The sequence below is a fragment of the Acomys minous genome (assembly GCF_964271855.1).
Source record: "Acomys minous genome assembly, chromosome: 16".
Taxonomy (NCBI): domain Eukaryota; kingdom Metazoa; phylum Chordata; class Mammalia; order Rodentia; family Muridae; genus Acomys; species Acomys minous.
In genome coordinates this window covers 3,809,999-3,824,033 of record NC_140498.1, presented here as the reverse complement: position 1 = coordinate 3,824,033, position 14,035 = coordinate 3,809,999, and the positions used below count along the sequence as shown (strand labels likewise).

Here is a 14,035-nt window from a genome sequence, read left to right as displayed (position 1 = left end):
CCTAACTAAGTCTTAAGAGCTTGAACCAACACCTAGATGCCTTCCATACGCCAGGGTGCCCAGCGTACCAGACACTCTGGGCTCTTAGCACATCAGGCTCTTCCAAAGAGAAGACCTTCATTGTCTCCTTAGAACCAGGGAGGACCGAGGCCACAGGGAGAAGGATGAGGAAGCTGTGGATCAGCAGGCACTGGACAGGGGCGTCTGCTAGCTGACCAGGATCCTGGGCTCTGATGCCTGTAAGGGCAAGGGCATGGCAGAACTAAAAAAGCATTGACTGGGCATTTGTGTCTCAACATTTGCATCATGGCAACATAAGATGACGGTGACTCACATTGGCTTTCCAGCAGGACCAGCTTGTCCATCATTTCAGGGCTTGGCCAAAGGGGTGACTTAACAGTCCGCTCAAGTTCTACCCATCCCTCAGGCTAGGGAGGCAGGGCCCATGGTGTCTCCTCTCTGGCTAATAAGAGTGCTCATTTTAGGCCGGGCGGTGGTGGCGCACACCTTTACTCCCAGCACTTGAGAGGCAGAGGCAGGCGGATCACTGTGAGTTCGAGGCCAGCCTGGTCTACAAAGTGAGTCCAGGACAGTCAAGGCTACACAGAGAAACCCTGTCTTGGAAAAAAAAAAGAGTGCTCATTTTCTGGAAGACGGAAGCTGGGCTGGGCAGCTGGTGTAGACTGACATGTCAGGGCTCAAGATCAGCAGCAACCGGAAATGTAAACCTCACCAAGTAACATCCCTGGAACTGAGTTTTCACTTGGAGTAGAGACAGGCGTTGGTTTTCTTTCTTTTCTAACTGCATCTGACTCCCTGAGGAATGATGCATACAGAGTTAAGAACCTAGATTCCCCAGGTTTGCATTCTGGCTTCGCCACCTCTGAGCTGTGTCAACTCAGGCAAGTTATTCTGTCCCTCCATGGCACTAATTGCCCATTTTTTCCTCCTGCTCCACTACTGTCCCGCAGAGGTGATCGAGCCTTCTGTCTCTCACTGCTAGGCTTCCCCACCCTGACGGTGGTCCGCTGGACTTGCATGCTGCCCCGCTGCCTCTTCCCCTGCTCCCTGCCAACACACCTGCTGGTGCCTCACCTAATCGGAGGCTCGTATCCTCAGGCGCTCTCTTCAGATCCCTCAAGCCTCTGGTTCTAGAGGGGTGTACACCTTCCAGAACAGTCAGCGACCCTTTTCCTCTTTGCAGTGCAACGGTATGAGTACATACACTGCTGACCCAGTGCAAACAACCATCAGGATAGCTGCAGCCCCTGTCCAAGTGGCTTATGGAACTTTAAAGATCCATTTAATTTTATATTATGTGTGAATGTGAATGTGAGTGTGTGTGTGTGAGAGAGAGAGAGAGAGAGAGAGAGAGAGACAGAGACAGAGACAGAGAGACAGAGAGAGAGACACAGAGAGAGACAGAGAGAGAGAGACACAGAGAGAGAGAGAAAGAGAGAGAGAGAGAGAGAGAGAGAGAGAGAGAGAGAGAGAGAGAGAGAGAGAGAATGTACAGGTGCCCAAAGAGACCCAAAATGTTGGATCCCCTGGAGCTGGAGCTACAGACAGTTGTGAGCTGCTTGGTGTAGGTGCTGGGAACTGAACTCAGATCCTCTGCAAGAGCAGCAAGTGCTCTTAAGTGCTGAGCTTCCTCTCCAGGGAACTTTGGAGTGTAGGACATGCAGCACTTTGTGCTTGGGGTTGGGGGTCCAGCCACAGCTAGGGAGAAAGGAAAGCCCTACTTGCTCCCCTGGGTTGGTGAGAGCAGTATGACTTCCCGCCCTGCTCCTGGTGGCCTAGAGCAAGCTCCTTGTCCCCTCCAGCTGCCATATTCCTCTGAAGGACCTGTGGGGTGACTTCCCATTTCCCTCAAGAACTTGGCCTGGGGAACTTGATGGGGAAGCAGCTATGAGGACAGAGGCTGGGGTGTGGCATGGGTCTCCAAGGCTGTCTTTATGAAGGATTCCTACTGTTCCAGCTCCCTCAGCAGGGGCTGTCAGCTCAGGGCTGATGAACATGTTGGATAGGGGTTAGTGTTTGGGCTGTCAGTGAGGCCAGGGGTTCATCACAGGCGTTAACCCCACAGTCATTCAGCCACACTGGGTACCAGCACAGCCCAACATGATAAAGGAGCCCAGCAAGGAAACTGCCCTGTCTGTCTGAGACCGTGGAGTCCACCTTGGTCCTAAGGCAAACATGACAGCTGTTGTAAAAGGCCTTACAGACACCTTGAGGCATCCTGGCATCACCAGGGCTAACATTCAGGGACGTGGTCATGAACTGTAAGCGAATATATTCTGAACCCACTTCTCCATCCCAGCATCCAGCACCATGAACCCTGGCTTAGGCTGTGTTCCACACAGGCCCAATGTCCTGACCCCTACAGGCTACAGGGTCTAAGTCCTTGGCAAGCTCATGTCTACACCCAGGCTTTGGCAATACCATCTCATCTTTCTGGAATAGTCCTTCTCTCACTTAACCCTAGGTGTCAACTATCTGGTTTTAAGTCCCTTCTTTGTAGACCCTAAACAATGTGGTGTGGGCTGGCCGGCTGGCCCTCTCCCAGCACCGTCGGCCCTTCATAGCATATGTCATCCCTCAGGAGTCGTTCTGTGTATAGTTGTGGGGGTTGTAGTTTTCTACCCAGGAACTCATGCCTGCTCTGCCTGTGGCACACAGTAGGTGGTCAGGAAATTAGAGACAGGGTGGTTCACTGGGTGCTACTGCTATCCCGGGTTCATGATGCGTCACTTTCCAGGGGCATTGGTGGACCAGGTTATAAAAGACCTTACTTTTTTCCAGGGGGTGCTTGTACTCCCCAGGTGGGGAGGCGGGAGGATTTGCCTAGGCTGAGACTCTGGGATCTGGCCATCTGGATCTGAGTGGGGGAGCTCATCCCTCTTTGCATGTCGTTTGCATGGCTCCGTTCGGAACTTCTGCTTCCTCTTCTGGTTTCCTGGTTGGTCCTCAGATCCACAGAACTGTTCCATCACTTCCTCAGTGTCCCAGATGACCTGGCCTCACAGGCCAGGGACAGTGACAGGCCAGGGACAGTGACAGGCCAGGGACAGTGCCTGCGGAGAAGAAAAGAATCCCTGAGGTCAGGCGAGTGTGGCAGAGACGGTTGCATGGTGGAGCTCTCACAGTGGATGCTCAGTCCCTGTGCCCTCCCCTCAGCCTCTGACGTCTGCCTGCGCCATCACCATCTCCGCTTCGCAGATGAGCAAACTGAGGTTTTGGGGAGAGCTCAGGCCTTTGCCACCGATCTTAAGACTAGCAAAAAAAATCAGGGTCCAGCTTGGGGTTCGCTCTGTTTGTTTGTCTTGGTTTTTCGAGACAGGGTCTCTCTGTGTAGCCTTGGCTGTCCTGGACTCGCTTAGTAGACCAGGCTGGCCTCGAACTCACAGAGATCCACCTGCCTCTGCTTCCCCAGGGTGCTGGGATTAAAGGCGTGCGCCACCACGCTCGGCTTGGGGTTCCCTCTGATGGACGCCACAACCTGGCTTAGTCACTGTGCCAAGCTGCCTGCTGTGACTTCCAAAGGACTCGATAAGCCCTCTCCAGAATCAAGACATAGGGTTGGCCCTACTCCCACTTTCCCGCCTGATGTTAAAACCCCATGCAAAGTCCCCTCCTTTGGCCTTCTAGCTGGGCCAGCTGGGCCTCATGGAAAGGTAGACTGGGGGGGGGGGGATTTGGGAATTGGCGTGAGTGGCAGTGCGGGGGGGGGGGGGCGCATTGGGTAAAGGTTCTGGAGAGATTGCAAAAAGGTTAAAGGAGAAAGGACCTGGGCCTCTGAGCTGAGGTCGAATGGATAGTGGTGAGGGAAGGTGTGAGGAGAGACTCTCTGCCTCCCTCGTTCTAGCCCTAGTCTGGTATTGGGGTGTCCAGCATGTAGAGGGGACCCTGTAGCCCCACCCCTGTACGACTAGGAGACACTGGTCTGGAAATTCACAAGAAACCCCCCCACATGGTTTTTGATTCACCCCTGGAGGTCCCTTACCCAGATGTCTGAGGTCTGGCCATTCTCTGGGCATCTCTGGGAATTTCCTGGGCACTTGGCAACACTGTCTACTGCCTGGCGTGCAGACAGGTCCCATGTCCTGCTCTGGACCCATCCTGGAGCCCTCCTTTGCTTCACCTTCATGCTTTTATGCCCTAGGGCTGCACTTTTCCTGCCATACAGATGAACCTTCTGGAAGCTGCCCACCTCCCTGTAGATAGTTGGGAGCCTCAGTGCACAGTGCCCACAGCACCCGAGTAGGCTGTGAGTGTCCATCCCGGTGTTCTCCCGGAAGGGAGCCCAACAAGCTGACCAGTGTCTATCCCCTGTGCAGGCAATGACTCAGGATGCAGCCAGCAGCCACAACGTGCACAGAAGACCGCATCCAGCATGCTCTGGAGCGATGCTTGCATGGACTGAGCCTCGGACGCCGTTCTGCGCCCTGGTCAGGTAGGTCTGGGGAACCAGGAGACGTTCCAGACCCTCAGGTGGAAGGTCCATCCAGAGGCAGCATGAAGTCTCAGAGGCCAGGTGTGGCAGCTGGTAGATTCAGTCGTCATGCCTGTGTACCACCAGGTCGACACATCCCCAAACATCACCCGAGCGGGAGGCAGGCACAGCCCTCTTTAAAGGCCTCTGTATAAGGCTCCCCTGCTTTCTCTCACATAATCTTCTTCCTCCTCTTTCTAGCACTGTCTTGTTCCTTTAGCATCTGCAGAGACACAAGTCCCTTGAGACAAAATTGAAGCTGTTAGAAGCACAGCCACTCTCTCCAAAAGAGCAGCTAGGACTGCAAGCATCTCTCCACAGAGACTGTTTGCTTCTAGCTGTTTCCGGAGCCGCACTCTGCTCTTCTCTGACTCTCAGCTAGGCTGCAGAGCATCTGCAGGCTAAGGTGGTTGTGCTCCAGGAGGCCGGTGCCTAGTTTCGAGGGTGCCTTGTGCAGGCTAAGATCTTACTTACTGGGTCGCTTAGCTCCCTGTTGGGAGGTCGATGTTGGGAGGTTTATTGCTTCCTTCCTGCCTCAGGACCTTTGCGCTTGCTGTCTGGATCTCTTCCCTGGTAGCTGGCCTCTTCTTGTGCTGGTCTCAGCTCAGATGCCACCTCTGTGGACAGCTTTCTCTGCCCTTTGGCGTTAGATAGGTTTGCTAAGACTCTTACTGGCTGCACAACCTTGTACACCCCACTTGTCTTTTGGGGATACCAATTTCTTGTCTGGATAATGGGAATAGTAATTATTAGAAAATGGGGAACTGGGCAGAGAGGATGTGTGCAAAGGCCTAGCCCCATTGTAGCACACAGTGGGTGGTCAGGTCCTGCACTAGCACAGCCATGCCCCCTTCCTCCACCCCTGCTGCGCTCACTCCCCACCCCACGGATGCAGCCCCATCCATCCCTGTGGTCGCCTCGTTAAGTTTTAGGGGTTTGCCCTTGCCGACTTCGGGGAAATCAGGGATCAGCGCATTAAGACAGTCTGGGGAAGTCAGTGACAAGTAAGTGTTCAGAGCCTGTCAGCTGGGTGACTGGAGCTTCCCCTCCCCGGGGCTCCTCTGCCAAGCAGTTTTGGGAAGCCCCGTGACCATCACAGACTCCTCGGTCTTGGGTCTGGGGTGGGGCACCTCGCAGCTCCTTTCTTTATATTCTTCTAGCAATTTCTACCTCCGGCCCCAACTTCCTTGCCTCTGGCAGGAATTGGCATCGCTCTAGGAAAGCTGGCCAGGGACGACTGTTGGGACCACCAGAGGTGCAGGGCAGAGTCTCAGCAGGTTCACTGGCCTCTAAGGGATCCTAGTTCAGCAGGACAACGCCATGGCTAAGGAGCTCCCTGTAGACAGGAATAAGAGCAAGTCACTATGTCTTATGGGCATTGTTGTTGTTGTTGTTATTGTTGTTGTTGTTGTTGTTGTTTTGTTGTCATCATTGTTATTGCTACTCAGGACATCTCACTGTATAGCCCAGGCTAGCCCTAACTATGGAGCCACTTGTGCCCCCTGAACTCATGATCCAACTGCCTCAGCTTCTCAAAGGCTGGGGTCGCAGGCCTGTGCCACCAGGTCCAGCCTCAATATGTCCCGATAGAGCTCGGGGTCTTTGAGTGATGGCATTTCTCCAACACTCTCTTTAGAAAGGGACATTAGGTATACTCTTCTACGGCAGAGTTCCTGAACGGACCCTCCCCTCTCCAGCTCTACCTGAAGCTAACCACTGGCCTAACTTGCCTCCTGTCTAGCCGGGCTGTGCCTGAACTGCTGGAGCCTACAGGAGCTGGTCAGCAGGGACCCGGGCCACTTCCTCATCCTCCTGGAACAGATCCTACAGAAAACCCGAGAGGTGAGGGCGACGCAGAGACTGATGAGCACGGCTGGCATTGACCTTGGGGAGTTAAGACATAGGTCGGCTCTGAGGCTCCTGGACCATCCAGAGGGCTTGCCCAGCCCCTGGGAGCCTATCAGCTATGCTTGGCACAGAGTCGTTTTGGGAAGGGCGTGTTCTGTCCTGGGTAAACAGGTAGCAGGGGCTGTGTGAGCCTGAGCGCAAGCTACATGTTAGGATAGATGATGCTGCCAAGTTGAGAAGGAATGAGGGAGCTTTGTTGGATTCCTTCCCTCAGAAGGGCTCACAGCAACAGAGACAAGGAAGAGAAAACTGACTGGGAAGGGGACGCCCTCCAACAGCTCAGCCGTTATGACTGAAGAGTGTCTTTAACGCTTAGGGTCCAAGTCCCCAGAATGACTCTAGCTGTTTCACAGAGGATTTATTTTTATTTATTTATTTATTTATTTATTTATTTATTTATACAACGTTTCTCTATGTGTCCTTGGCTGTCCTAGGCTCACTTTGTAGACCAGGCTGGCCTCGAGCTCACAGCAATCCGCCTGCCTCTGCCTCCCGAGTGCTGGGATTAAAGGCGTGCGCCACCACACCCAGCTTTTTAAGTTGCATGATTTTTTGTTTTGTTTTGTTTTTTTAATGCATGACTGAGCTGTAAAGGTGACTTTCTCTCTTAGCTGGTTATCCCCCGAAAGAAAGTTCATCATTTAAGTTTGTTACTGATTGCAGCGTTCAGAGCCATCGTCCTGGCGTCCTGGTGCCTGAGCTTGCTGATCACAAGCAAACCAACCCAAGAGCCACCCCCACACCCCACACCCCAGTCCCTGAAGTGCTTAACTCCCAAACTCACATGTAAAGGACTCGCTTCCCTGGAGCAGGAGGGAGGGGTTTGCGGAAGGTCTCGAGGAAACTGTGGGAGAGAAGACTGATGTCTGACTCGATCTGCTGAGGTCAGCACAGAAGAGATGGTGCCTGTTCTGTGTGCCTCCCGCCCACAAGCTGCCCAGTGGCCTGCAGACCTTGACCTTCCTCCCTGTCATCTCCACAGGTCCAAGAGAAGGGCACCTATGACCTCCTCGCCCCGCTGGCTCTTCTCTTCTATTCCACTGTCCTTTGTGTAAGTCCAGGTGGGCTACGAGCTGAGAGGGAGGAGGCGGGAGGAGTGGGGAGAAACTTGGGAGCCATGACACTTGAGACGGGATCTTAGAGTCCCACCCTGGGAAGCCTCTAGTGACTACAGATGGCTGCCGTGGTGCCTGCTATCCCTGGTTTCCATGAAGGGACCGTGTCATGGCATGGCCATGAGAAATTACACTGAGAGATTTTTTTATGTCTGTCTAATATTTCACCCTAGGGGTCAGCTTTACCTGAAGCATTCATCCCCGCCCATCCACCATTTGGTGGATGAAATGGCTGCTGGTACACTGAACTCAGGCCACACAGAGAATAAAAGTATTTCCCTCTCGGGAGGATATTTGCATATGAATATCATTTGCACTGAAGATGGTTCCTCAAAAAACAAGTAGAAGCCATGGCACCATTTATAATGACCTCTGTGCTCATAGCTTTGCAGACAGGCTTCCGCGAGTGTTGGGAAAACCTGAGTTTATTTGATAAAAACAACACCCATTGCCATAAGAGACACTCGTGGCATCAACCTGTCCGTCTGTGGTTCAGTTTTCCCTGATTTCTCCTGGGGCATCCTGCTCCCAGGAAGTGTGTGTCCTCTGTGAGACTTTCCAGGAAGGAAGCAGAAATTGCCCTGGGAATATAAGCGAACTCGTCCTCACCTATTCATTTTTCATTTGTTTGTTTGTTTTGTCTTTGGGTTTTCAAGACAGGGTTTCTCTGTGTAGTCCTGGCTGTCCTGGACTCACTCTGTGGACCAGGCTGACCTAGAACTCACAGTGATCCTCCTGCCTCTGCCTCCCAAGTGCTGGGATTAAAGGCGTGCGCTGCCACCGCCCGGATACCTACTGTCTTCCTACTGTCCCTTCCACTCTAGACACCACACTTCCCACCAGACTCGGACCTCCTTCTGAAGGCAGCCAGCACCTACCACTGCTTCCTGACCTGGCCGGTCCCTTACTGCAGCATCTGCCAAGAGTTGCTCACCTTCATCGACGCTGAACTCAAGGCCCCGGGTGAGTACCAAGCGGGCCAGGGACCACACGGCCTGAATAACTAGCGTTTCTTTCGCACATGACCCACCTCATCCTTGCCCACGCCCTGCTAAGGAGCTTGGGGTGCCCTCTTTATGGTATACCTATTCGTTGTCAGATGGTTGAGACTTGCACAAGTTAAAACAGTCAACATGAGAAGTGAGGTGCTCGGGGAAGCCAGCGCAGGCCTGTATCTCTACTCTGATTAGCTCAGACAGCGGTCCTCAGCCCCTCTGGCAAACTTCTGTCTCTAAAAAGATTTACATTATGATCCATTACAGTAATGAAGTAGCAACAAAAATCATTTTATGGTTGGGGGTCACCACAGCAACTTGAGCAACTGCATTAAAGGGTCACTGCTGTTTTATAAAATTATCTGTATTATCTATAGGCCCGGCTAGCAATCAATCAAGACATAGACACTTGTTATATTTTAAAATAGCCTTAGTTAACCTGGGGCAGGGCAGATCTCAATCCTCTAAATTGCCTCCCATAGTGGGGCAGGCATGGGATCCCTGCCTCAATCCCATACCATCTGCTTCCAGTAACTTCTAACAAGCTACCTCCCGTCCATAATCCCAAATACTTGCTAATGTTCTTCATCTGGCCTGGATTCTCCATCCACGCTGCCGGCCATGTGCTTCTCCTCCAGCTAACCCATGGCGGCCTTCCTCTCCTCCCTTCATGTCTCTCTTCTTTCTCCTCATGGTGGTTTTTCTTCTTCCCAGAATTCCTCTCTCTCCTAGCCCCACCTATCTCCTTCGCCCTGCCCAGGTGGGATGGCATTTTATTAAGCAAAAGGTGGGTCACACAGACAGCAAGCAGTAATTAGCATCAAAATACACCAGACCCTCCCCCAACAGGTCACAGTGTTAGGAAGATTGAGAACCTTTGATTAGCTAGGGGGTCTCCAGGGCTGTGCCCCCACCACTCAGAGAAGTCCCCAGAATAATGGCAAGATTGGTTTTCTTTGCCTTGGGAGCAGATAGGCAGTTGCAGGTGTGGCTGCTGTTTCAAACCACATTTACTTATTTTGATGGTGGTGATGCAGGTGTGTACCTCGCTCAGCCTATGGAGATCAGGGGGCAGCTCAGGGCCAGTTCTCTACTGCCATCTGCCATGTAGGTCCCGGGCATCAGGCCATCGGGCTGGGCAGCAAGCATCCTTTCCTATGGAGCCACATGCAGCTTTAAAGTGAGAATCACAAGAGAGCCGCAACAGAGCCAGACAAAGGAGAATCAAGTCTGGCTCCCCCAGAAGGTGCCCAGAGCAGTAACTCACCACCACGCCTCTATTTCAGGGAAGTCGCCTCAGCAGACGCCTCTAAAGCATTTGCTTGGCGCCAACACTCTCTTTTGATATGAACCCCGCCCCCCCCCCCCCCCGCAATATACGAAAGCTATTGCTACAGAAATATTTTTAATATGGCAGCAACCCAAGGGAACTGCTATAAGCATTTCCCGCGTTGTTCTGGTTTCCCTTATGTGTATTTTGCCTATGCAAAAAAAAAAAAAAAGAACCAAAACTATTTCTTCATCTGGAAGAGATAACATTTTAATTTTATAACACCCGACTGCTTATCTAAGTGTGAGAAAATTGCCCAGCGGGAGTAACTCAGAGCCAGAAAAGGCATATTAAGCTTCCCCTTTTGCCAGCCCCACCTAGTAGGAAAACATCCCGAACCCTAGAGCCAGAGGCAGGAGGGCATTATTGTAAGTTTGAGAGCCAGCCTGAGCCACAGAGTGAGGCCCTGTTTCAATGGAAATAGAGACAGAGAGGGGAGCGGGAGGGGAAATGGAAGGAGCCGTGGGAAGAGGAGGGGGACCACAATAGAGACCAAAAAAAAAAAAAATTGAAAAAATATAATAAAACAAGAAATGTGAGTAGCCTACACAGAGAAGTCAGTCCTTGCTAGAAGACTATTAACTGAAGAGATATGTTGTGGGATTGAGCCAATATGATAATAACATCAGCCACCATGAAAATAATGTAACCAAATCAAAGTACCAAGGTCACTTAAGATGGAATGACTAAAGCCTATTTGAAATTATAGATGTTCTACAGAAGCAGTTAATTATTCATTTGCTCTGTGTTTATTTATGAGTTCTTAGAAAAGACTGGGGAGGAAGCATTTTTATTGCTAGGTCTTTAATAATGCTACAGTTAATAAAATGGCTCGTATCTGTGTCGAAACCGACTAATAGAACAGAAGGTGATATCTAAAAACAATTTAAATACATAAAAGCTATGGTACGGCAAAGAGACACTCTCAAACCAGTAATGGAAGAACTCACTCATTTAATAAACGACATCAGGATAACTGGCAGATCATTTTAAAAGTGAGTAGAAGAAAAAAAAATAATAGAAGGAAAATGGGGTATGTGGCCCTGGACTGGAGAAGAGAGACAGAGCCCATCCCTAAGGTAAAAGCCACAGGGAGCTGCGAGGGTTCTGGAAGCGTACAACTGGAGTCTCCTAAGTGGAACAGAAATATATATATATATATATATATATATATATATATGTGTGTGTGTGTGTGTGTGTGTGTGTGTGTGTGTGTGTGTATATACACACACACACATTTATTGTATATTGTATAATATATATATGTGGTGATAGAAATTATTTCAGACACATGGAATCAATTAAAAAAAACTGTCAGACACACCAGTGAAAATATAAACAAGGATATGATTCATATGCATCAAGAAAGAACCGTGAGTGGCTGAATCGTGCTACCCACACACCAGGAATGAAACAGACGCAGAATTAGAAGGAGACGTGTTTTTGCTTTTCAGATTGGCGGCTTTAAAAAGGCTGAGAATATCAGTATTGATGGGAAAGAGATCTGGATTAGCTCCAGCATCGCCCTTCCACGCCGCCACCCTGTTCTTGGAGCTCAGTCCAGAAGACTGGCCATGGCCGCTCAACGGCTTAGCACAGAGAAGGGACCACTAGCTCTGCCTAATGACCGTACTTCAGTCTATGGTAGCAGAGCCATTCCGTAGAATGCTATCCAGCTCTCTAAGATGGAGGCTGGGGAAACGGCTCAGCAATTAAGGGCAAAGATAGCTCTCGCAGGAGATCTGAGTTTAGCTCCCAGCACCCACCGTGAGCGGCTCACAGCCACCCTAACTCCAATCTCAGGGACTCCGTCGCCCTCTTCTGGCCTCCTGGAGCACCTGCACTCACGTAGACATTTTCCCACAAGCACCATAGATACACATAATAAAAAACAAAATAAAATCTTTTAAAAATGATATTCTTAAAGCACCACTCAGATCAAAGGGTGTTGGCTAACTAGTTGACAGACTCCTACCCCCAATACATTGTGTATTGTAATTCTTCTGCTTTTCCATCGTAATGCTTATTTACTCCAGGTTGTGTTTGGTGTCAGCAATGTTTAACTGCCGTCTTATACAGTAAACACAAGCTGACAGAGGCTTCTATCTCCCCCAAATCAGGAGTGCTAACAAGGTTAGGACTGAAGTTTGTTTGTGGATTCCTTTGTAAGGACCCAGGGCTTACTTCTCCAGCCGGTCAGCTGATCTGTCTGCTCCTCGACTTTTGTCATCTGTTTCCCCACAACCAGTCAGCACAAATAAGCAGAGTAGGTGGTGGGTGGGGCTGGTGAGCCCCAACATCTTCCTATAAGATGATCTTCTCCTCATGGTGGAGAGGCTTTTCTTTTTTGGTTTTTCAGAGACAGGGTTGCTCTGTGTAACCCTTGGCTGTCCTGTACTCACTTTGTAGACCAGGCTGGCCTCGAACTCCCAACGATCCTGCTGCCTCTGCCTTCTGAGTGCTGGGATTAAAGTCATGCACCACCACATCCAGCTAAGTTAAGGAGAAGCTACTAGATGCTCCAGGGTATTCTCAGCAGACAGTCTGCCAACCCAGCTTAACAGGGCATCCTAAATGAACCGTCAGCGCAAGGCCAGTTTCTTTCATGGACCTGCCTTGGCTTCTGGCTGTTGACTGGAATCCCTTTCCAGGAGACAAAGCTTTCCTTTCCTTTTGCAATTTCAAGAGAAAGGATTTAAACCTCAGGTGCCTTGCCAGTGCCGCCTCTGTGCACATGGACCTGAGTGGCTCTTTTGTTTGAGGTGGTCCAGGGAGATGCTGTAGGGGCATCGCCTATGGAGACACGGCTGCCCACTTTCAAGCAGAACCACGCGGCTGGCTTTAGCCGGATGCACACGATGCCTTGAGATGCTTGTGTGTGGGCTGCTGTTCAGAAGTAACAAACAGCCCAGCAAACAGATGTGGAGAGACAGGTGTGGGGCCGAGACCGTGTCCGTGATGGTACACTAAGCTCAGGAGTAGGAGCAGCCATTGATGGAGGAAATGGAGGAGGATGGGCCCTTTGCCAAAGCAGGGAGGACCCAGGAGTGGCCACTCGTTGCTGAGAGTCCTTGGTATTTCCCTGGACTATACTGAGATGTCTCAGATACACACACTAAGGACCTGGGAGAAGTCAGGCACCGGGAGCAGGAAGCTCTCACAGAGAGACCCATTCCTCTTTGACTGTAAGCAGGACAGAAATAGGAAACCATGGCCTCTCCTGGTCCCAAAGAATCTTCTCCAAACAGCTCAAAGGCCCCCCACAGGTATATTCTGAGCCTGTATTGAACTTAGAGTCCATCCATCGCTGAGCCAACAGCGAGGTAGTGGAGCTGGCCTCAAGAGAGGCAGGAAAGGGCTGGAGAGATGACTCAGTGTTTCTGAGCACCAGCTGCTCTTCCTGAGGTCTGGGTTCAATTCCCAGCCAAACACATGGTGGCTCACAGCCATCTATAATGTGATCTGATGCCCTCTTCTGGCCTACAGATGTACGTGCAGGCAGAGCATTGTATACATAATAAATAAATATTTTTTAAAAAGAAAGAGAGAGAGGCAGGAAAGTGTCTAGGTGTGGTGGTGCACACCTTTGATCCCAGGGCTTGGGAAGCTGAGGCAGGTAGATCTCTGTGAGTTCAAGACCAGCCTGGTCTACAGGACAGCCAGAGCTACATAGAGCGACTTTGTCTCAAAACAAACAAAAAATAAACAAACAAACAGAAACCCCAGGAGAAAAAAAAAAAAAACAGGAGAAAGGGATGTAAATTTCTCACACAAGCTAGAACAAGATGTCGGCATTAGATACAGACTGAGACTATTAGATACAAATGTAGCTCTCCTCATCTAGACACCTCTGGTCCCAATGGAACAACAACAAAACACTTGTTTCTCGGTCCATAAGGGAGCCTCTAATTTCACAGAAGCCGAGCCCCAGTTCTGAGCAAGTAGTGGGTTAAATAAAATTACCTTCTTCGCCGGGCAATGGTGGCACACGCCTTTAATCCAAGCACCCGGGAGGCAGAGGCAGGTGGATCGCTGAGTTCAAGGCCAGCCTGGTCTACAAAGCGAGTCCAGGACAGCCAAGGTTAAACAGAGAAATCCTATCTCGAAAAACCAAAATAAATAAATAAAAAATTATCATCTTCTTACATAATTTGGAGAATATCTTAGTGTGGGTTTTTTTGTTTGTTTGTTTTTT

The 14,035-nt window shown here is 50.5% G+C and overlaps 1 protein-coding gene across 2 annotated transcripts in view; it reads left to right on the top strand.

Annotated features, from left to right (window-relative positions):
• Positions 1-14,035, top strand: part of PIK3R5 (phosphoinositide-3-kinase regulatory subunit 5) — a 62,079-nt gene that overhangs the window by 34,680 nt on the left and 13,364 nt on the right. For both annotated transcript variants that reach the window (XM_084761863.1, XM_084761862.1), the window contains exons 2-5: positions 4,338-4,453; positions 6,234-6,334; positions 7,383-7,451; positions 8,340-8,478. In XM_084761863.1, coding sequence (XP_084617989.1) covers positions 4,351-4,453; positions 6,234-6,334; positions 7,383-7,451; positions 8,340-8,478 — 412 coding nt within the window. In that variant the 5' untranslated portion in view covers positions 4,338-4,350. The remainder of the gene's footprint in view (positions 1-4,337; positions 4,454-6,233; positions 6,335-7,382; positions 7,452-8,339; positions 8,479-14,035) is intronic.